The sequence below is a fragment of the Larus michahellis genome, chromosome 7 (genome assembly GCF_964199755.1).
Source record: "Larus michahellis chromosome 7, bLarMic1.1, whole genome shotgun sequence".
NCBI classification, from domain to species: domain Eukaryota; kingdom Metazoa; phylum Chordata; class Aves; order Charadriiformes; family Laridae; genus Larus; species Larus michahellis.
Genome location: NC_133902.1, coordinates 49,767,715 through 49,791,695, shown reverse-complemented (window position 1 = coordinate 49,791,695; position 23,981 = coordinate 49,767,715). Strand labels below are relative to the sequence as shown.

General features: G+C 42.7%; 1 protein-coding gene across 1 annotated transcript in view; it reads left to right on the top strand.

The window, feature by feature from the left end:
* Positions 1-8,867: 8,867 nt before the first annotated feature.
* The window catches only part of SNX4 (sorting nexin 4), a 35,926-nt gene continuing 20,812 nt past the window's right edge, over positions 8,868-23,981 (top strand). The window contains exons 1-5 of the mRNA XM_074594868.1: positions 8,868-9,532; positions 10,593-10,708; positions 21,465-21,603; positions 21,680-21,829; positions 22,934-22,981. Coding sequence (XP_074450969.1) covers positions 9,425-9,532; positions 10,593-10,708; positions 21,465-21,603; positions 21,680-21,829; positions 22,934-22,981 — 561 coding nt within the window. The 5' untranslated portion in view covers positions 8,868-9,424. The remainder of the gene's footprint in view (positions 9,533-10,592; positions 10,709-21,464; positions 21,604-21,679; positions 21,830-22,933; positions 22,982-23,981) is intronic.

Sequence of the window (23,981 nt, the reverse complement as noted above, 5' to 3'; positions counted from 1 at the left end):
GCTTCAATATGCTGAGCTGCCATTAATTCACTACTTTCCCCCCTGCCCCTTTTAGAAATTAACTCTATCTTTTAAGTAAGCTTCAACGGGCTATATTTTTAATAGGGATAATTAGAAGTTTTAGGGCAGCTTTTTCAGAAAGACCACATCAATATGAGCTTAGCCTAAAGTGGGTGCTTTCGACCCATTAAAGCAGCAGGATTTAAACATATACTTATATGTTTTCCTGAATCAGGGCCTAAAATAATAACATAGAGCATTTAAATAGCTGCTTTCTCCCCAAGATCTCAAACTGCTTTACAAAAACTTGTAAGAAATATTATCCCACTTACAAAAGGGAAACTGTGAAACGTAACAGAAATCTGACTTGCCTTGGTTGTTAACGCTATCAATCAGTGGCAAAAGGAGGAGTAAAATCCTCAAACTCTTGCCCTATGATCTACCCCAACCCTTCCGATTGCATTAAAATAATGATCAATGTAATCCAGTGTGTCAGAGAAAGAGATGTTGTAATTGAGGCCTTTTGCAGTCAAAATGCCTGCCCTAAGGTGAGGCTAATTTTTTATAGTTATTGATATTGATATCGATTAATTTTTAATGCATACACAGCACTCTGATTCGGTGAATCTCCAGCTTTTTATTTACTCCTTTTACAATTCATCTTTTAGTTCATTAATGAGTATGTGGTGGATATGTAGTGTATCTGTATCTGCTTGTGTCTATATGTGAGCATTTTGCTCTGTTGAACTTGAAGATCCTTTCTTTGTATGAGTCTTTCCGATAAACCGCACCCACTTGCTTTGTAAATTATTTATATAGATTATTCTGTTAGGGAGCTAAATAATGGTATCTCTTTCCCCTTCTTTTGTATTTAAAAAGGAAAAAGGGGAGGTGTTAGACAAGGTTCAGACAGTTGATAAATACAAAGCATCTCTCCCATGCCATGGCTACACCAGCGTGACTCTGCAGAGACTTGCTTGGTCTGCTCCGACTTGCCTGTCCTCCGCAGAGAAACGGCCATGTGTCCCTGGGATAACAGAGCAGAAAGCTAGGTGAGTGTGCTAAGGGAAGGTACCACCTGGGGTACACAGAGGACATCTATCTCGAAGAAGGAGTCTAGAAAGGTCTCCCTGACAGGGAGAGCTGCCCCTTGCGCACAGCCCTGGAGGACATCGGCTCGAGTCCTAGGCAAGGTGCGACATTGCTCTCCCTTGCTTGGCCGTCTCTACATCAAACTGGGCATCTTTCTACGTGCTCTGTAGTATTAATCAAGAAGAGGTGTGTTGGCCTGAGTTACAACAGCTGAGGTATGGCATTTGAGGGCTAAGGACAAGCAAATGTTTAGCAAACTTTCAGAAAGACATTATTTTCCAACTGCCATGTGCACAGTGGTTTTTTTGGGTGACCTGCCAACTCTCCTCTTTCTGATCCAGCACATTTCAAAATGCCCGCAGATCGCTCAGGCTGTGGGTTGGATTTTCAGACGTGAGCCCTTCTGTTACAAGGCAGCTGGATAAGACTTGTGTTAGGAACATCGCAGATTACTCATGATCTATGGGAGCCCTCTTTAAAATCAGGAAGAATCCCCCGCTGCCTATGAAACTCGGAGAGAAATAATGTCCCCAGCAGGAGCCTGAAGGGGCTTTAAACAATGGTGGACATTGACAAAACACACTGTATTTGTTGGAAGTGCAAGGGAAGCAAGGAATATTATTTTTTTAGCAGCAGAACCTGGGAAGGCAGCAGGAAGCCTGCACAACATCCCTGCAGCCAGGCACCCTGAGCTGCGGGAGCTGCGTTTTCCAAAAACCTGGACAATCCCAAACAACTTCTGGGCCAAACTGAACCCTGTAAAATGCTTTGTCCTGTCTGCAGAATAATCATAGGGAGAGATTTGGGGCCAGAGCTCACTGAAATGAAAGGCAGTAGCTGTCCCATGCGATGGCATCTTTACAAGGCAGTTGGGTTTCTACAGGAAGTTCTGCAAGGGGAAGCTTTTAGGAAGTGCTCTTCTTAAACAGCTGTACTTACTTCTAGACGATGTTAGACCTGCTGCTTGGTAAAACATGGTGTTGTGGGCTCTGCAGGCTGCTTTCTGCCCAGAGGGAACCTGTCCCTTCAGCCATTGCTGCTGATGTACCCTCCCGTAACCTGCATTTTCGGTCCGCTGAGCACTATTGTAAGCAAACCTCATCTGCAAAATAGGAATAACATGAGGCTGGGAGTTTGTTTCTTTCCTAATGTTATGGTGTGAGTCACGCTGGGTCGAGTGGGGAGCCATGCCGCATGTGCCCCACTGACCTGGGCTTTCCTCTGACCAACAGTTCTGTTCTGGAGCCCCTGCTTATTTCTCAGACTTTATCCAAGTTAAAAATGCAAACTAAAAATCCACCAAAGATACTCAGGGAAAAGTGAGTAAGAACTCTGGGATTTAGCCTGAAGTGTCTAAATTCACATTATAAAGCTTTTCTTCCACGAGAGAGCACAGTGACCTTTGGAGTAAGACACTGGGGAGGAAGAAGAGATAAATGGTTATTTTTATTGTTGGCTTGTTTATTCCTTTTGGTGTAAATTCCCCTGCTCCTCTATTAGTGGTCTGGACAACCTCATAACTCAAGACACACTGAAGGCTGGATTTAGGCTGAGGAACGTAAGGTCTCTGCAGGGTGATTTTTAAGTTGCATTGTGGGAGCAGTTTTCCCAAAGTTCTCGTTCAGGAGCTGGAAGATATTTACTAGAGAAGTAAAATAAAACTTTGGACACCTGAAACAATATAGCCTATATTTAAATGAAGGTTTCAAACAGCCTGGGTTTCCACTGTGGGAGGCAAAGCTCTGCAATCAATCAATAGATATGAAGCTCCCAACGTAGGCACTAAACACCTTTGTGCAGGGTAACGTCACAATGGACGTGTGCCAGACCCAGGTGAGCCAAACCTCTCATTCTTCCCGGGGGCAACGATCACCTTCATGTGACAGAGGACGTGAGGGGAGAGAAGGGGGAGAAGGGAACCATGTAGCCGTGCCCTGGACAGTGCTAATGCAAGGGCAACGCTCCTCAGCTTCCCTGGACCTCCTCCATGCCCGCTAGACCTCAGAGATCATAACAGGGGCACTGGGCTTAAAATGACTGACTACAACAAAAGGTGTTTAGTTTACTTCTGCAATCAGAAGATGATTCCTTGGCCTTCTTGATTGCTTGCATGTTACATGTCTGAACGAATACCTATTGCTTTTTTAATCTGTTGATATCAGTAGTGATGTTGGGCTTCAGATAAGGTCCACGAGTCTTTCTGTTGTGAAGAGGATTTGTTTTCTACTTCGAAGTTTTAAAAGGCAGGTCTAAGGAAAATGGCTACCTGATAGAATCAGGATTTAGCCTCTATTAGTGAGCACAAATCCATACTCTTAATTTATGTGCATATATTGTGTGGTTGTATTGAATTACTCCCAAGTTGTCCTGGCAGTTAATTAAACACCAGGAATTTCAGTGTCATCACTTCTGCATCCTTTGAGCATGGCCTTGGTTTCCCCACGCCATCAGCGACTGTTGCCTGAGAAGGATGTGCACCCTGCGCTGCAGACCTGATCCAGCCGCCTCCGTCCTGCACTCACAAGGACACTGGCTCCAGTCCTGGGAGGGTCGAATAAATTCAAATGCCATTGCCTGGGGGGTGCTGAGCGTGCCGATAGCTCTCTTGGAAAAGTTCTCATTACCTTCCCGCTGTCACAGCTTCATAGTGTTTTAGCGTTTGTTTGAGCTTATGTATGTCGTACTATGGTTTGTGCTCCCTGCTGTCATCTAGGGGAAAATGCCATGACTTGACCTTCAGCATTTTCCATTCTCTTGCTGCAGCTTGTCCCATCGGTGGTGTGTAACCTTTGATAATCAGATAGCACGAGGAGCACAATCAAAGCCAGCAATGTGTCCTGAGGGACACGGCTATACCTCCTTCGGGCACAGGTGGCCCTGTCTGCATTGCCACAACCACTTCTCCTTAACCCTGCCAACTTTCCCATGCTCCAGTCTCTCAGCTAATGCTTGTTTTGGTATCCATGCAGAATAAATGCATTTTTAAGTGATGCCTGACTTCAACTGGAGTCTTTCCGTAGCCCAGAAACACTGGCCTAGCTCCTAACTTCTCTCAGACTGCATGCAACAGGCTTCTTGACTAAAGGTGCACCAAGATTAAGTAAAGGTCTAAGTTGCCCATTTCTACTATTTACAATGTTATTCAGTTTGTGGGGTTTTTTTTATTTTGTTTTGGTTTTTTTTCTGTTCAGTTCTGTGCTTAATCTTCTTGCTTTCTTCCGATTGAGTTTTTCCCATGGCTTGCTTTGATGCTGCTTGAAGCCACTTTCAGTAAATTTTCCTTCATGCTATTGATGTGCTCCTACAGATTCTTGTAAAAATGTGGATTAGTTGTGGCTTCCTTGTTTGCATTCTGTCCCGCTTTGGGGTGGGAGAGGCCCTTGCGCACACCCGTTGCCGTGGCAACCGGGGTCAGCTGACCTGGGTGTGTACCCTGTGGAGGGGTCACACCTGTGGGCAGGTCAGGTGACCCCAACGGACCAATGGGGTGTTCCATCCCATCCACCATGCTCAATATAAACCCTGAGGGACCAAAAGGGTCAGGGTGGGTTTTTTCTAAGGATTCTTTGTTGAGGCCTTTGTCTCTAGTGGGCTCTCCTTCAGTGGCTCTCTTTCTTCAATTGGGTTAGGAGGGACCTTAAAAATCACCCAGTTCCACGCCCCTGCCCTGGGCAGGGACACCTCCCACTAGACCAGGCTGCTCAAAGCCCCATCCAGCCTGGCCTTGAACACTTCCAGGGATGGGGCAGCCACAGCTTCTCTGGGCAACCTGTGCCAGTGCCTCACCACCCTCACAGTAAAGAATTTCTTCCTAATATTTAATCTAAATCTACCCTCTTTCAGTTTAAAACCGTTGCCCCTTGTCCTATTGCTCCACTCCCTGATAAAGAGTCCCTCCCCATCCTTCCTGTAGCCCCCTTTATGTACTGGAAGGCTGCTATAAGGTCTCGCCGGAGCATTCTCTTCTCCAGGCTGAACGACCCCAACTTTCCCAGCCTGTCTTCATAGCAGAGGTGTTCCAGCGTCTGATCATCTTTGTGGTCCTCAGCTGGACCCATTCCAACAGGCCTGTGTCCTTCTTGTGCTGAGGACTCCAGAGCTGCATGCAGTACTGCAGGTAGGGTCTCACCAGAGCAGAGGTGTAGAATCACCTCCCTCGCCCTGCTGGCCATGCTTCTTTTGATGCAGCCCAGGCTGCGGTTGGCTTCAATGACTTCAATGACTGACGTCTGAGGAGGACCCCATCAGCTTATCTGCGTTTCGATCCCGGTCAGTCTGTTCCAGTTCCCATTTGTCACTGAGTCCAGTCTGGAACTTTCCCAGTGCCTGCCAGTGACACCTTCCTAGGAACTTGATCTGGTTTTGTATATATTTATATTGTATCTATTTCTTTGTATCCTTTTATATTTTATTATTAATTTTTCATTAAAGTAGTTTAGTTTTTTCCTAAACTCGTAAGTCTCTTTATCTCTCCTTTTCCTCTCCTTGGAGTGAGAGGTGGGGGAGTGCATCTGTCATCTTGTCATTGGCCAACCCAGCCCAAACCACGACAAATTCATTGATCCAGATCTGCCATTGCTGAAATGGATGGGATGGAAACCACTGCTACCAATTTCAGACTGGGATCAGGTGATTTCCCCCAGCCCAGAAGACATCCATATCTCTTTTCCACTCTCCACTTATCTTTCCTTGAGTTTTTCTTTCTCTGAATAATTATCAAAATGTTGGTTTTTCTATTGTTTAGTGGCCATTTCACACAGCCATTTAGATGATAGAAATAGGTCTACGAGGAGCCTGAACTCATGTGTGGAGAGGATTTCCCACTTATTCTTTTTGCACCTACTTTTCCTCCTGCACTCTCCCATGCTGAAGCAGCTACTCATGCATTTTACGGATTGTTCCTTGACATTCATTCCTCCACTGTGTTTTCTTAGGGAACTTCAGCAAGCACTGTTTTCTGCTCCATCCATCATACCAATGACATCAGATGCAGACAGATGCCAGGGTCTTCAATGAGGATCAGCCTTTGAAGACCAAAAGCACAAGCTGGCATCGCTTCGGCTGCCGGATGCCTCTGGTTAGCAAGCACCTTTGGGTCTGAAGCAATTAGCCTGTAGAGGGAGGCATGAGCAGTTTGACAGCCTGACCCATGATCTTTGTCGTATTATTACTGATAGTGAAATTATGATAGGACCCAGGAGCCTGAACCATGGATCAGGAATGTGCTTTTGAAGGGAAACTCCCAGCCATCCCACTTTGGCTTGCACTACAAGGCAGTCTTAGGGTACACAAATGCTGGATTTTTTTTCACTAGCAACTAAACTGGAAGGTGTGAAGGAGCATCTGTGTTTGGCAAACTTGGGGTATTGCTTCCTCTCCTGTAAGATGTGTAACTCTCTGGTGAAGAAGTCAATAGTGTTTTGATGTGAAAAGGTTGTTTTTGAGAAAAATCTACCTCTCGTATGACAGCTTCAGAGACTGAAAGGACTTGTAGGTAGGAAGTTGAGTTGAGCTTGCCTTCTTATGGTTGAAGAAGAAGGGACGTGCTGCCTAGTGAAGATGCTGAAGAGCAGGAGAGTGTCCTGGTTTGAGGAACCTGCAGGAAATCAGACGGATGTTGTGACAAGAGAGCGTTCAAAGGGAGTGTGACTGCACTGGTGGTTGTGCCTAGCGAGGGGGGGAATCAAAGCTTATTTTGACTGAAGTAACACAAGTCCTGTAAGTACGGCTGAAAGCAGGACTCTGCTGGGACCATTCTTCTGTAAGAAAAGTACTGTTAGCCCACTTTGCAGGCTGAGGTGGGGAAATGGGGCTCAGGAAGAGCATTTTGTTGGAGACTTTGGTGCCTACTGAAGACCCCTTCATTGCACTAGTAGTTTGTCAGGACATTTCACGCTCTCCTCTAAAGCTGCCCAGGCTATGATGTCCGTGAGGGCTACCCAGGCTGTTGGTCATTTTGATCTGGGCACTTCTATCATTATCCTCCTCCTCCATAAGTAATGTTTTAACTCTTCTCCACATCTCTTAGTAGTATTAAGAAAATTCAAAGCTGAAAATAGTTTTTGAACTGACTGAATGGAAGACCTGCAAAATATTGCTGTACTTTATTGATAATTTTTTTCCACAATAAAAATATTTAATACAAAGTACGATATCCTGCATGAGCTTCACATAAATATTTCTATTATATCACTGATACAGATCAGAAAAATTTCAGTATGCACATCCTGCAAATGCAAGTGTAATTGATACAAGGTATGTATCTTAATGTACATCTTGAGTAAACATAAGAAAACCATACCCTAATGGAAAACAGACTTTGTCTTACAATGTGCAATCATGCTTTTACATCTAAACTGGACTTTGGGTTTAGAAAACAAATCTTAAATCAGTCCTATTCAGAGGACAAATCACAGTTCACATACTTGTAAAAAACTTTTGTTCTAGGAAAGCCTTTTGTGGAAAAGCTTGGGAAACTCCATCCAGCTACAGTGGTGGAGGGGTGGGAAAGGAGGGGTTGAGGTATCAGTTCAAACAATCTGAGGAAAAAGTTGAATAAACATTGAAGACAACAGAATAGAAACCAGACGCCAAATATTAATTCATGGGGTCTTCAAAGGGGATTTTGAGATTTATTTTAATTGTTGTTGAAAGAAAAAGATTAATTTTTTGGATGAAAAATGTATGCAAATTCAGCTGTGGTCAACACTAAAAAAAAATGTTTCCTACTCAAAGCAGAAAAAAGCAAAGAAACCTGTAATATCAACTTTTTAATCCCCTGAGGTGGCCTTTGACCAGGGTTTGAAAAGGGCAGGAAAACAAAAAAAAGCTATATGAGAATAATAAAAAAATTTAGTGCCTGAATCAAAGGACATGAATCTGGTGCAAAAATGGGAAATCTCAAGGGAGCGATGTGATATGTAAACCAGGGAATAATGGGGCTGCTCCCGACTGTCTGAAATGGTGGAATTGCCACCCCTGGAGGTATTTAAAGGACGTGTAAACATGATGCTGAGGGACATGGTTTAGTGGTGATTTTGGCAGTGTTAGGCTAATGGTTGGACTTGATGATCTTAAAGGTCCCTTCCAACCTAGACGATTCTATGATGTTTGGAGCACGAGGAATAAGTTGGAAGAACCCCTCTGTCCAGTTGGCCAACCCCACAAGGACTGCGTGGGCGCCATGGGGTCATGAGGGAATAAACCCAAGGGCTGCAATAATGAAGGTGTGTATATACATATATATATATCTATAGTGTGTGTAATATATTAACTGACTGATGTTCAGTAGAAGCTGCAGGGCAGACTTGCTGAACGTCTCTCCGAAAAGACAGAACAGGAATCACAGGAAAGCACAGTAAGGGTTTGTTCCTGCTCAATGAGAAGAATAGAGACAGCTGGGGCTTTTATTAAACAAACAACAGGGACTTCCCCAGAGCTGAACTCAGGGGATTTTAACTACTCAGGCAGCTCCTGGGGAAGCGTGGCAGGCTGGGACGCGCTGTGGTGTTGGCCAGCACAGATGGTGGGCAGGAGAAGACCGTTCTGGATGTCCTACCACCACTGGGAGGGAGTGGGTGGAGAAAGCAGGGTGGACAGGAGGGTAAGTAAAAGCAAACACAGCACAACCCAGTCCGTTGCTGCCTGCGAAGGAGTGAGATTGAAGAAATAATGGGCTGGTGGGCTTTAAAAAACAATAACCCGAGCTGCCTAACATTAACGAACATCCTGTGGGACAGTTAATAGCTGCTGAAAGAGAGTCTATAAAGCAAAATGACAAATTGTCCTGCCACGGAGGGCAGACAAGACGCAGCATGGCTGGATCAGAAACTCTTCAGTGACCTGAGAACTGAGAGGAACAACAGCAACAAAAATAAATCTTAGAAATAAACATTTACAACTGTATGGGCGAGGCTGAGCGCCCAGGGGAAGGTGGAAGGTCTGTCCCTCCCCTGGACAGGGAGCTCACGCTGCGGAGCTTGGGGCGAGGGGGGCTTTAGTGCAAGCAGGGGGTGCCTTCACCCCCCGCGTCCGCCAAGGGGTGCCCACCGCCGGGACAGCTTTTGGCCGAAAAGGCGGGCAGGAGGCTAGCAGCCGAGACAGGGCTTCCATCAAGTCCATCGAGCCGAGGCGGGCGGCGGCGGCGGCGGAAGGGCCGGGGAAGGAAGGCCGAGGGCCAGCGAGGCCCGCCTTGCCTCGCCCAGCGCCGCTCCCGGACGGGCACACACCCCCGCCCGGGCCCAGCCGCTCTCTCTAGGACCTGCGATGAGTTTGCCCGCCGGAGCCGTCCTCAGCGCCTGCGCGGAGGGAGGCGGCCGAGCCCCTTATAGCCATGGAGAGCGCCGAGGCCGAGCCGAGCGATAGCCGCCCGGAGGAAGACGGCGCCGTGCCCCGCAGCGGCTTCCCGCCTCCGGAGCAGCCCGTAGCCGCGGCGGCCACGGTGAGGGTGCGGGGGGTTGGCGGGGGTGGGGCGGCGTCCCTTCGGCGGGCCGCCGGCCTTGGCCCGGCCTACTCCGCCGGGGCCGAGCACCGGGCTTTCCTGAGCGCGTTGCCCGACCGCCGCGCCTCCGGCCCGGGGCGGGCGGGAAGGGACGCGGGGCTCGGCCGGCGAGGGAAGGCCGGGGCCGGGCTGTAGCGGGAAAAGGGGCTACAGGTGGGACGAGCCTTCCCTCTGCCTGCCCGGGGCCGGGCCCCCTGCCCAGGGGAGCCCGGGGCTGAGCTGTGGAGCTCGTCCCTCCGAGCAGTGGAGTTCTCTTCCTTCCAGCACCTCTCTGGCCGTTGTTGGAGGGTTTTGTGTGCCGTTTGCCCTCATCCTTTGTGCCAGTTTATTAGTAGTATGATTATTATATTTCTCCCCCATCCCCCATTTGATGTTCCCCCCCCTCCCCTCCGAGTTTCACAAGTAAATCCCTCTTCCTGCTGGATTTCAGCTGGAGGTTCCCAGAGCTCTGCGTTTCTGGGGAGGGCGTGTGGTCCTGACTGACTTCTGCCCGACAATGTGTAAAAGATGACGATCCTCCTCTGAGAGATTAAAAGAAAAACATCTCGGTCTGCATGTATTCTGTTTCCTGTGAAAGGGGAGAGGCGGTTATGCGTGTCCCAGGTGTCCTGAGGAGGAATTCACCACTAGTTGGGAAGTGTTTGGGTAGAAAGTGCAGGGCTTTGGGTGTTTGTTGTTTTTTTTTTAATAATAAAAGTTACTTTGTTACCTGTAAGGAAAAACATTTCTCCTTTCTGTATCTTCCATGATGGCTTTTGGTATCCAAAGTTGTCTGTTTGTGGACTTTGGGGTTTTTTTTTCCCCCAAAGCAGGTTTTCTGTTGTCATTTGCAAATGTGATATGGAACATGGGTATAAAATGAAGCCCTGCCAAAGCCTTTATCCTACAGAGACCTGTCTTATTTGAATAAATGTGATGTGAGAGAAGGGGAGGCAGGGTTAGTAGCCTTTGCCTTGCTTGGCTAATGTTACATGAATCTTTATTTTCCTCCTCTAAAAAGATGGAAGACTGTTTGGCAAAAAAAATGGAAATCACTGTTTCGGAAGCCGAAAAACGGACTGGGAGGAATGCCATGAACATGCAAGAAACATACACTGCTTACCTCATTGAGACAAGGTAGGTGATGAGAGCTTACTCTCAAAAGTATGTGGATATGCCATTCTAAACAGCTTTTCTCTCCTTCCCCCCAGAAATATTCAGGTACAGTTGATAAGAGGATTTAGTTTGTTTATGATTTGTTATGTGACTGTCAGCCTACTCTGGAGAATCTTTTCCTGTGGAAACTTGGCATCTGATCTCCAGTTCAGCATTAATGCTGGTGTTGTGTAACTGTGTGTCTATGTACTGTAATTCTTCATTTGGAGCTAGGTGGAAAAATGCATGCTTGAAAGATGTTGCTTTAATGTGGTGTCAACAACTGCTTGGTTATCCAACCCATATCTGAGAAATAAGCTTATATACTTATATATGAGCTTCTGTGTGAGAGGGGTGGTGCATTGTGGTCTACAGTAATGGTTAGGCTTGTTTGGGATCACAAGAAAATAAAGAAGTCTCATGACTTATGTCATGTGGTCAAAATTTACTGCTCTACTAATATGCGAACTGTTTTGCTTGATCTGATTGCCACATAGTCATTGTAGATGCTCTAAGGGTTAGGGTTAATTAACTATTTCCGTCCTTCATACTGGCTTGAACTTTCACTGGAGAACTTGCTCTTTCAGTCATTTTGTGTTAGCAAGATTAATAATACAAGTATCGTAAACACGCTTGGTACCACAAAGACAACTTGCAATTTTATGTATTGAGTAGTGAACAAAGCTTTAAAATCTCTTCTGACTTATATAGTCACTTCCCAAACAGTCACAGATGACTCCTATTATGCAGGATCATGTTACTCAGCTGAAGCAAGAATTTCAAAATTAGACTTTATTAGGAGTTTTGTCTCTCTCTATATTAACAGTTTTAACCTTTGGGCCTTGCCTTGGGAATGATCTGCTGTACAGATAAAACCTTCTGAAACAAAACAGTTGCATTTTTGCAAAAGCACTGAAAAGTTCAAATCGTAATACTATCACTTAAGTCTTCTAGATGCTAGTCAGAAGGCTTCTTAAGTTGCCTCACTGTTGAAGGGGCACACCAGTCACACTAACTGCAGACCTACTGGGATAAGTTTACTATATTTTGCCAAACTTTAAGAATAAAATCCAAAATAGATGTACATCATGCTTTTCAAATATTGTAGCTCTTTGGCAGTTGCTCAGATGTTTAAAAGAATACTTTTGCAGTGTATTGATATTAAAGATCACATCTTCTCACATAAGTAATGTTATTTTTCTTTTAATGGTATTTCTGAGGGAAAAGAGAAGAAAATTGGAATCATTGGTGTCTAACTGTGATGTGAAGTGTACTTTAGGGGCATCTTTATGCAGCCTCAGAACATGCTGACTGTGTTGCCTTTCCCAGTCTTCCTTATGTTACTTTAGACTCGCTCCTGCTGGTCTTTCCCAGTGGTTCCTTCGTACTGGTAAAAATGTATTTTGCTGCCTGAATTGCTTTCTCTTGTTAAGACTTACTTTATTCTGTGGTCAGCAAATACGAAGACCAATTACATGTTTGTCACAGAATTATTGAAAATGTGGGTTTGTCACATCTCTAATAAAATAGGTTCTCTATTTCTTTTGCTGAGAAAGCAAAATTTCTTGCATAAATATAATTGCTGGCTATTAAATGTGCTTCCTGCTGAGCCTGTAGCTGTAGGTGGGCTTCACAGCAATTTGTCTGTGGGTAATAGGATATTTTGTAGCTGAAGAATAGAACTCAGTTTATAGTAATATAAAAGGAAGACCACTTAATAATAGTTGCATTACAAATATGTGAATTGGGGTTCTGCCATTACTGCCATCTAGGATTTAATTTCAATTTGAATTGAGGAGTTGCACGCATCTGGGTGAATACGAGACAAGATGGATGCAATTACAACCACTGTATACTTGCTACAGAACAGGAGCTGGGTACCTAAACTTTTAACACCTTAGTTTCGCTGGTGCCGGATGAAACTGTTTTCAAAATGCAAGTGGCGGTGCTGCTTCCTTTTTCTTTTCAAAATGAAAAGATTTATTACTATTATCACACTTTCATGTGACTTCTATTTTTTTTTAAAAGTGATGTTATACCTCCACACAGATTTCTTTCTTTGAGACAAAATGAACTCTCCTGATGTAGGCTGCAGAGACTCGGCAAATTCCAAGGGTTGTGCTTCCTGAAAGCATCTCCTTTATTCTTGGTTTACACCTTTCTGCATTAGCTAAGTAGATTTTTTGTGGTGAACTATTTCCGTTCAATTAGTCTTGGAGTCAGTTTGTTTCACAGCTTCCATTAAGCTATACAGTTATTTAAAAATAACTTAGTTTTTATACTCTCCCTGTGAGAACAGATGAACACTTCCACCTCTTTGTGGGAAATGGCATTAAGGCAAATACAAAGTCTTATAATTAAGATGTGTAACTAAATATTCCTCCTTGAGATGGAGCTGCTCAGCATATCGCTTGCTTTCTATAAGGGAAATTGGAAATGTACAGGACCTCACTTAGATTCAGATTTGCGTGCTTTTTAGAAATTTAGACAGCTGTGTTTTGTACCAGAATCTGCATGAAACTACAAGAACTGAGACAGTATAAAACCCAGAATTTGACTCCTGGTCTTGTACGCTTTGTTTTCCATGGCAGAGCTGAAATTTAATCAGAATGCAGAGCACTTCTAAGTGCTCTGTGTTGATGGACTTTTAATTATAGTACGCGGAGGGATGTCTGTCTGCCTGTTCTCCTTCAAGGTAAACAATTTCTTCTGTAGTAGTGGGACAGTTCCATTTAGTTAACTTTTGCTTCTGTCCCTGCAGGCTTTGAGATCTCTATCCTGGTTCTCCTGGTCACACAGTATGATGACTAGATTGTGGGATTTTTTTGTTTAAACGTGGCTTTAGGAAAAAGTGACTTAACTTTGTGCAGCCTGGTAGCTGACTACTTAATAGCGGGATACCTGGTTTCCAGCCTTACTAGTCTTTACTTCATTTTGAAGTAATTTGACAGGGTGGCTCACTGCCTGTTCCCACAGCACGGCTGGGGAAGTTACTAATCTTATTTCTGCTTTCAGTATTTGGAAAGTTTTCTGTTAGTTAAATTGGGGACATGAGTGATACCTGCTTCTCCTTTAAGACCTTGGATTGCCCATCCGAAGTGTGAGGACTTCTAAACAAAGTTTCTGTGAGAGAAATGAACTTGGAAATCAGTAGCCAGCCAGGTCACAGTTCAGCAGTGGCAGTGCTGCACTATGGGACTTCAGGAGTTTTTCCTTTGTTATGTTTTGTTTGAATGCCTTTTCCAAAGTCTTCCGTTTCATGTTGGGCTAGGTGAGGAACCCAGGCATGCATTTACCGGGGAGAGGCACAGAACGAATGCCTGCAGAGGTATGCTGTCTTCCGATGAAACAACAAAATGCAGATTTTGGTCACTGAGGGTCAGGGAGACTTGTCTGCTCCTTCCAAAGGAGGTACTGGGGGAAAAAAGGAAAAGTCTGAATCCAGCGTGAGCTTTAAACAGCAGAATCAGGAGATGAAAGATGGAGGAGATGCTTTACTGCTGATTTGTACTTAATTGATACTCTGAGGGCTGGAGCACCTCTCCTATGAAGACAGTTGTTCAGCCTGGAGAAGAGAAGGCTTCCTAGATATTAGGAAGAAATTCTTTACTGTGAGGATGGTGAGGCACTGGCACAGGTTGCCCAGAGAAGCTGTGGCTGCCCCATCCCTGGAGGTGTTCAAGGCCAGGCTGGATGGGGCTTTGAGCAGCCTGGTCTAGTGGGAGGTGTCCCTGCCCAGGGCAGGGGAAGTAAAACTAGATCATCTTTAAGGCCTGTTCTCACCCAAACCATTCTATGATTCACCTGCCTAGTGGTTGTATGTTTTAGTTAAATACAGCGAACTGTTTAGGTGACAGCATTTAAAAATTAAAAAAAAAATTAAATCACCTGGCTCTGAAAATCTTCTGACAAAAGAACTGCCTCTTTGTCATAAGCTTGCCAGGTAACTTTTGGTGGTTTACAAAGTACGTAGTTGATCTGTAATGATTGCTCTCTATCTGTTGAGGCCTAAATACAGAGACTGTTTCTAAATAACTAATGGAAAAAGTTGCCCAGCCCCTCAAAACACTCCTCCTCTCCACAGAGAGTGAACCTTGTCCGCTGTAGGGGAGTGGAAGTGTCACTTCTCCTATAGTGGAAGGTCAAAGGCTGAAAGCAAAGTTACTGCTTATGTGATTGAAGAGGTGATTGCTTTTACAAGGAAATAAACCAATGTATTTCCTTCTCGTCTGATTTAATATTTTGCAGCCATCCATCTTATTATTGCATTCAGAATTGTTTAATGGCTCATTTAAGATAATTAGTTTTAAATGGGAAACGGGAAGAGGTTAATTAGATGGACTAAAGTTTTCACATTGGTACTTTGAATCAAGGCAAATGAACGTGACTTTTGGAGTAATGTAATCTTCTAATCACTTATGATAACATCAGTTATGAACGTAAAAGCTGAAGGTTTCAATTTTGTCTTTTAATTTTTTTTCAGGCAGGTTGGTTCACTCAATGAATAAAGTGCATTGTTAAAACTGTACTTAGAGGGGAAACATATGGTTTTGCTGCCTGAAGACTGTACAAGTATTATATTGTGTTTCTAAAACCAAAACAAATTGAGAAGTTTGACTGAATGTCAACAAGTGATTATAATCTTAATTGAAACTGGTCTGCAGTACTTGCATTTAATGCTGGAGTTCATAATGTGGTCTAAAAAATTAGATGGTAATGAAGGTATTAAATGTAATGAGTACCTTTGTGGATTTCTACTTCCTTTCTGGAACAGGGTTCCTGGGGAGAAATGCTCTTGTAATTGGTGATATTTTATGGTCTCATGTGTAACCAGGTGGAGACATTTTTGGTGTGATAAAAAAAATTATTTCTCTCATCTTACTTGCCTGTCCCAAATCCATCCATGCAGTTTCAGACACTTACTACCCCATTGAAAAGGCAGAGGTGTGGATGCAGGCTCATAATTGAGGGCTGTACAGTACTTTCCCACCACAGCTTTGCTCTCTCTGGAGGGCAGAATCTGGCTGCTTTTACTTTATCAAAGCCTGGGTGGAAGGGAGAATCTTAAGTTAGCATTAATAATTTCAAAATGTTTCTTAAATTTATTCAAATGGGTTAACTTGAAAAGCATTGCTTCTTTGTTAGGCCCTACTCAGCTGCCCTCCTCAAGTGTCGTCTTCCCCTTCCAGTCATAAAAGTCACTAAACAGATGCTTTGGAGCCTCTTGGGGGGAAAAAAAAAAAAAAAAAAAAAACGAAAAAACAAAAAAACAAAACCAACCAAAAACCCAACTGGAGCGGGTGCTGCTAGAGGCAGAGGCAGCAGGCATGTCCATCCTGCAGAGAAGAGGCGGTGTGGTGGCAGACTCTTGCTGAGGTGCAACTCTTACACTGCAGCTTTTTGCAGTGGCATGTTGGGCGAAGAACAACATCCAGATATTTCTCTGGACAAGTGTCTTTCTGCCTGTTTTCCTCCCACACTTGCTTGCTTTGCCTATTGTCTCTTACCAGCTTTTCACCCAAACCAAGAACTGTGTTATATAAAGATAAAAGCAACAACTGCAACTATAAAAGGCACCATTCACACTTCTAAGACAGTGAGAATAAATGCATGTTAGAATAAAGGAAGTAAGTATGATTTGAGAAGAGAAATAACATCAGGTTGCTTAACACAGAATGCGTTGAGGAAGCTACATCAGATGCTGTCTATTTAAAGAACAACAAACTACGCAGGCAGGTTTGACCTTCAGGGTTCTCTAGGAGTAATTTAACTTTTTTCTTCAGGGTATAATGTGAGGCTTGCACATCTCATAATCAAGCTTTACAATCCTTAACTTAGATTTAGGGAAGCCTTGTGTGCTGTCCACAGATCTGCTTTGTCAGAATAAATTGGCAGTAGGCTTTAGATCTAGTAAACTTCCTTAGTTTTTTCAGTGTGGGCAGGGAAGATGTGGTGAGTGGCATGATCTGGTCTGGCAGTCTTCTTCCTTCCTCCTTGAGTTGTTGAGGCCCCTTGTGGACAGAAAACTTCAAGTAACAGGGTTCCTGCACCTCCCTTTTGGGGTAGTAGTGGTTTGTTCTGAGGTAGGACTAGGCTTCTCTATAAAGCTGTGGTCCTTCCCGCTGAAGTACTACGCTCCTAGATGACCTTTTACAAATTTTGGTTCCTGTTTAATTTTCTGCTTGATATTTGTATGTGTGCATGGGCTGAGATGTAACTACTCTGATTGTGTTTTTTTTTTTTAAAATGTAATTATATATTTAAATATAATAATTCTGACAAATACAAAGCTGATACAGCAGGCATGTTGAGAAATTTTTAGTACAGTTAAGGCTCCATGTGGTCTTTGTTGCTTCTAGCTTATAAGAAACTGCAAAATAGTTGTGAAGTATTAAGAGCATAATTTACACTCGAACCTTCTCTTGTCAGAAGGCTGTGATCTCTTACAATGACAGCTTACTGATGGTGTGTTGACCTCAACCCTTTCAAATGATAAATGGACTGCTACACTACGAGAATATGTGATGATCCTATTGGTGTATTTGCTTCCTTCAATATTTGTAGGATAGGAATGTGAACTGGAAGTGCATTCTTTTCTAACCCATAATCTGTACTACAGGAGTAGAGTATATGTAGTTCCCCAAACAAACTTGAAGTTATGAAGTCACTCTTGATTTAATTTCTTTTTTTCTCTTGTTAGCTTGTAGCAGAGCACTATCCTTTAGTTCTTTTCTTACACTTGTTGTGTTACAACTATTGAAACTTATTAAATGATAATGTGACTCTTGAATGCAAGAATTGGGAGTTCTAAGAAAAATACAGATCGACTTCTACACGATGAAGCTGACTTGGGTGTGTGGAGGAATGGCAAAGCAGAGCAGGATGAGTTAAAGGCAGATCAACTATGGAGGACAAGCTACCTAACTTTATACTACTAATGTATATTACTGTAATTGCATTTGATATGAAAGTGCTATATTGAGGCCACTTACAAATGCATACTACCAAAATTTGGCGTAGTTCTTTTCTTACAGCTTGTGAAGTTTGTAGTTCTACAGAAGTGCACTTGAAAATGCAGTAGGAATGTCTGGACCAGAAAGTTCCTTGAAAGAATGAACTCCCGTTCATTCTTCTCTGTGCTGACCTCATTGATGTTATAGGTTATTCAGAAAGAGATAAATACAAGATCAGACTTGCACTGCATTGGGAATTGATTGAGTTAGGGGCAGAAGATAACACTAAGTACGCGCTGTGTTGAAATGAAACAGCCGAGTGAACTTTCCAAGTACTTTGTATTCAGGAGGTGGAAAACTTTATATTTGAAGTTGGCCATGGCAGTGTAAGCCCATAGAACAAGTTAAGTGGAGATGAAAAATAACTGTGGCTAGCAGTACTTTTTCCTTAGGGGCTCATATTGACAAGAAAAATAAGAATGATATTTAAAAAATAAAGTGAACTGTTCTTCTTGCAGTTTACCTTTGGTGGTAACTTTTTAAGCCTCTGTAACTCTACTGTATGTCTGAAATGTGTTAGGCTGCCATAAACTGTCAGTGGGGTGTGCACACCTAGCCTACCTCTAGTTACGAGGTGATGCAGTCAGTCTTAAACTTCAGTTAAATTTTAAAAAAAGATGAATAACGAAACTCCTATTACAGAAAAATCAGAATGAGAAAGAAGAGCTAGTTAAGCCAACTCCCGTGCCAGTCTCAGGGGCTGCCTTTGCTGCAGCCAGGAAATGGTTATGCATAGGAGTGACAGAGGCATTTAATAACAGTGGATCAAATGCATCCTGCAGGGTTGGTTTGTTGCTTTTTTTTTTTCCTCTTTCTTGTCTGATAGAACATTCATTATATTATGGAGAAGTTCTTGTTCCAGATCTGGGTCTGTAATGTTCCTGCCTTTAGAGTGAGGGTGGCCGCAGCCTGCTTCATTCTCTGCAATGTGTCTGCCTAGCTCTAGGTGAGTCTCTGATGCTTTACTGCTGACACAGCAGCTCTGTATCTGCAGCACAGATGGGTCCTCCTGGAATGTGGCCGGGTTCTCAGGGCAGTGCTGGCGTGTGCTTTTTCCCACCTCCCTATTCATGTTTGCTTGTGCAGTAAGTTCTGAGAGTCCACGTAATCCTGTGATGTATTGATGGTGTCAGTCTTGCTTAAGAGTTGAAAACAACCCATGCAGAAGTAGTGCTCTTGAAACCCGGGGTGTAAGTCAGTGCAACTGGTTGATAGCTGCTGAAGCTAGAGGTTAAAGGGATCCCTGGTTCTAAAATACTTTCATGTGAATGGCCAGATTGTTTACCAAACCCTGATGGAAGCTTCTCCTCTAGGAAAGTGAGGTTTGTGCCTTCAGCTTTCAACTAAACAAATAATTTTCCAGGGCATAATAGCTTAATTCTTTATCTGTTTAAGTTTACCTCCGACTCAGCAATGGTATAATCACTAGATACCTGCTTTTAGCTGAAGTGTTCTCGAAATGTTGAAGTTGTGCAATGTAGTGTAGGGAGGAATGCTGTGCAGCTTGTCAGCCTGGCACTAAGCTGAGCTTACTCTCTTCAAAACTCTGTGGTTGCAGTTGTAACTTTGTTGAATTGAAATACTCTAACAGGGAAGAATTCTGTGGGATGTTGGCCGTGCAATTTAGTGGCTGTCAGTGCTGTGCTCACCTTTTTTTCTGAAGTCAGCCTCAAACAGTTTTAATCTTCAGCAGTTTGCATTGAATGCTTATGAATGCATCCTTTTTTATTCCTCCTTGTGATTCCCACCCCCCCACCCAAATTTAATCACCTGGAATAAAAATCCTTTCCACAAAGCAATGATAGATATAAAGAAAATGTTCTGCCTTACTGATTTTAAAAAAAATCCTTTTGCATAATTCTGTATTACATTACTTCAACCTCAAGGTGTGACCATGCTTTTTTTTTTTTTAAAAACAAGAGGATCTAGCAAGGTTATTTCCCTTTAATGAGAGTTCAGAAGTGGATGACAAAGGCTTCTTGTATTTTGTTTAAGTGTATTAAACAATGAGGTTGCTCTTGAGAAGGATCGTTTGGTTTTCAGTAAGGTCATTAGAAATCCAACCTTGTAGCTTAAGAATAGCTTAAAAAAATAAATAAATTATGTGCTATTTAGGTGTGTTTAAAATTTTACTCCAGAAAGTTCTTATGAATTCAAGAACTGCATAGCCTGAATTCTGCTGGAAGAAACAAAGTAGTACCCTATTCTATTGAGTACCGTATGAGTAAGTACTTGTAGTTCACAATGTACTGTGCCCAGTTCTGGGCTCCCCAGTACAAGAAGGATGGGGTGATACTGAAGCCTTTCCTGACCCTGTGAGGGGCCACGAAGATGGTTACGGCCTTGGAGCATCTGGCGTGCAGGGAGAAACTGAGAGGTGGGGTTGTTCAGCCTCTGAAAGAGACAGCTTGAGGGATCTTGGCAACGTGTATCGATACCTGGTGGGGGAGGTAAAGAAAATGGAGTCACAGTCTTTCTGTGAGGCACCGAGAGAGGACAAGAGGCAGCAGCCACAAATTCAAATATAGGAAATGCCATTTAAGTGTAAGAAAACCTCTTTACTGTGGGAGTGGATCTCCCAGTATGGTGGTAGTCTCTGTCCTTGGAGATACACAAAATCCACCTGGATGTGGCTCTGAGCAACCTGCTTTGAGCAAGGGAGTTGGATTACAGACTTGCAGAGTTCCTTCCAACCTCAACTATTCTTTGACAATCTCTTAACATACTTAATATTGGTTCATGTAGGTTTTTGTCAGTACTTTGTATGCTAATTAGTCACTTTATGTAAGAACTAAGGTAGACATAGACATCACTGGTTTCTGTTAAGTGCCTTGTCTGAAGTCTCTATGTGTTTATTCTGGCCTGTGCTGACTGCCAAGAAGTGTTACTGACCTGATGCTTATTTTATGGTATTGCAAAGTATTTCTGTTGCTCTAAATGTCTTGTATGAAGGATGATTTTTTTAAGTTATGTTACTTTTCAATCCTATAATAGTCCATGATTTCTCCTTTTATAGTAACATAAGATCCTTTAAGCCCTTGCTAGATGATGTAGGCTTCAAGTTTTCAACAAATTTTTCAGATGATCAGTTTTGTACCTGCTTTACCCTATCTTTAGCTAGTTCGTTAGACTACATATCCTTAGTCCTTAAATATAAAAAGATACTATTTTGAACAACAAAAAAAAGTGCTTTGAAATTAGCTGAATTTTTCTAAAAATATCCTTTAAAAATTCTTAAAACTTTTATATTTTTAACTATTCTAGATGTTGCAGGCAAGACAATATTTATCCTCTGAAGTGAAGACTTTCCCATTGAATAGTAAATTCCTTCTTGTAATACTCTATCCTTCAGCTGCTCATGAAATCATGCTGGCTTGGAGCCTAACACTGTTCCAAGAGAAATATGTCTAATTCTGTAGTGATGTGAACTAAGTCACTTGTGTGACTGTTTACTTGACTGTGACCTACCTGTTTGTTTGTGGCGTGATGAAAAAGCATTGACTTTTCTTGTGTTCCTGGCATGCGCAGAAAATTTGCGTGCTGTCAGGCAGAAACTTATATTATTTTTAAATGAAGGATGTGGACATGAAATTAATTAGGGTTAGTTCAGATTCTGGGCGAGTTATGCAGTAATCATTACTGAGTAACTATTTTTAGGGCCTTTGCTATAATTGTGCTGATGGTATGAGAAGGTGATAGCTCAAATTTGCTATTTTATCTTTCAGAGCTGTTGAGTCCCAGAGTGAGGGACAGTGTGCCCCAGTGGACTCCCTGTGGCGACGTTACAGTGAATTTGAGTTGTTGAGGAATTACTTGTCAGTTACCTATCCACATATTGTTGTTCCACCTTTGCCAGAAAAAAGGGTAAGGAAGCTGAGGCTGTAGCTTGCTTTGTATTGTTTGTTATTTATTTACCATTAACACTCTTCTGTTTAAATAGGCTGACTTTGTTTGGCATAAACTGTCAGCAGATAATATGGATCCAGATTTTGTGGAAAGAAGAAGAATCGGTTTGGAAAACTTCTTGTTACGTGTGGCTTCACATCCTGTCCTTTGCCAAGACAAAATCTTCTATTCATTTTTAACACAGGTATAGTGAAATGATGTGCTTTCTAAATACATTCTTTAGTAATTATTTTTTAAGATGGTGTCCTTTGTTCTTTTTCCCTCCCATTGACTCCATGTCTAGGAGAAGGATAGACAACATGAATAAACTTAAGGTGGAAAAGACTTGTCCATGTAAAACCTTCTTAACAGCCCACTGCAGTTGTACAGTTGGCCTTTTAATGTACCTTATGACTTTTTTCCAGTCTAGTTTTAAGGCTCTTAAGAGAGAATTTCCACCTCTTTGGAACAGCATATTGGGAACTTAATGTGTGCTGGTTGGGAAAGCTTCCCTAGGACTAAACCTGAAATAGCTAGCATGCTATGCTGCTGGCTGCGGAGACAGTGCTGGCTTCCAATTTGCTTTTTGGATGGCCACAGTTTCTTTAGCGTTGTGGTTTGAATCATGATCCATTCACATGTTAACACAAAAGCTGTGATCCGATTGTCAGCTAAAGTGTCGCATTCTGCAGTTTTCAACTTCAGGAGATATTAGGCATTTCTCTGTTCTGTGCTTCGATCAGAGAATCCCAAGGAGTGGACTGAGCTGATATGTTTATTGCAGCACAGTACAGTATGTAGATGAACCGGCGTATGGGAATTGAAAGCAGTGGACAACCAGCCACTACACGTGAGCAAGGTGACTGTGTGCACTGTAAACTGATCCCATCAGTTGTCACCTGTACGTTCTCTGTGTGCACCCTGCCTCAAGCTGCACAGGTCCTTGGAGCTGCTGATGATCTAACAGGCAATAGATAGCTACCCTTCTTTCTAAAGAGCTGGGATACTTCCTTAAACAAAGCTGTGTGGCTCCTGCTGCCAGTTGATAGATAGAGGTAATTGAGCACACTGACACATAGTGAAGAGGAGAGAGTTTCCTGGGTAGGTTAGTTTGTAAACACAACATAATGACTTGTTATTCTTAATCCACATTCTTGAAATGAAATAGGGAGGGTAGCTGACGCAGAACCTAGCTTTACTGGAGAAGCTCTTCTCCTTTCAGCTCTAATGTGATTTGGATATAGGGACCTGCAAAAACTGTGACACTCTTAAGTCTCTCTAACAGAAGCTTCTTTTCTTGTATCTTTAGGAAGGTGGATGGAAAGAAATGGTGAATGAGACTGGATTTCAGTTAAAGGTAATTACTGTAATTGTTTGTCTCGTGACTGCTGTGACACAAAAATACTCCAACAAATGTGTTTTAGGCCATTTATGAAAGGCTGTTTGCTGTTAAAATGAACTAAAGGCTTTGATTTATGTATACTTGTAACTACAAAATACTGTGGCATTCTTAGCATGTAATAGGTAGGACTTAAGTTCTCTAGCAGGCTTGTTAGTATGTGCCTACGTTTGACGCTCAGCCTTGTAATTCTGCTAGTAGTATAAAATTATGATCCTTATAAGCTTTAAAACTAATGAACTTGAGTTCATAGCAGTGCTTTTGTATGTCATCAATTTAGTTTAGTATTGTTTTAAAGATGGGTGTCAGATTTAGCCTGGTAAGAGGTGTGAGATGTCAAAAAAAAAAAAGCAAGGGTTGCATGTCTGTACAGGAGGAGAATCTGTGAGAAGCTGATACAGATTGTTGGGCTGTGCCTGGAAAAGTTGCTATATGGGGACGAACACTGAGCTTCTGTTTCATTGTAACATGATCAACTCTTGTGAAATCACAGCTGAAAACTAGGTGGATTATGAAGAATTACTCTGAATAGTGAGAGCTGAAGGAAACCACTGGTGCTCTTATCCTCAATGTCCAAGGGGCTTTGATACTGACATTTAAGTTGGTAACTGAAGTTGACAATAATTATCCTCCATCATGGTAGGGCTTGTCTTTTGCTAGTATTCATAATGCAAAAAATGTAAAGCTTTCAAGCTGTGCTCTCCTAGTCAGTGCATCTTCATTTCAGTTTACGCTCGTAGGAGTTCAGAAAGTTTGTACTGGAAGAGTATGTTCAGGAGTGCACACAGTGGTGTGTGTATGAAAGAAAACTCATAGCAGAATGCTGAGAATATTTGCCTACCTGAAACCATATTGTCGATTAAATGAGAGATGAACAAGTCCTGTTTCCCTTCTGGATTTGATTGTGTGTATAGTTTCACTTTTACAGTTCCTGTTTCCTTAGGAAAGAAAAAGAACT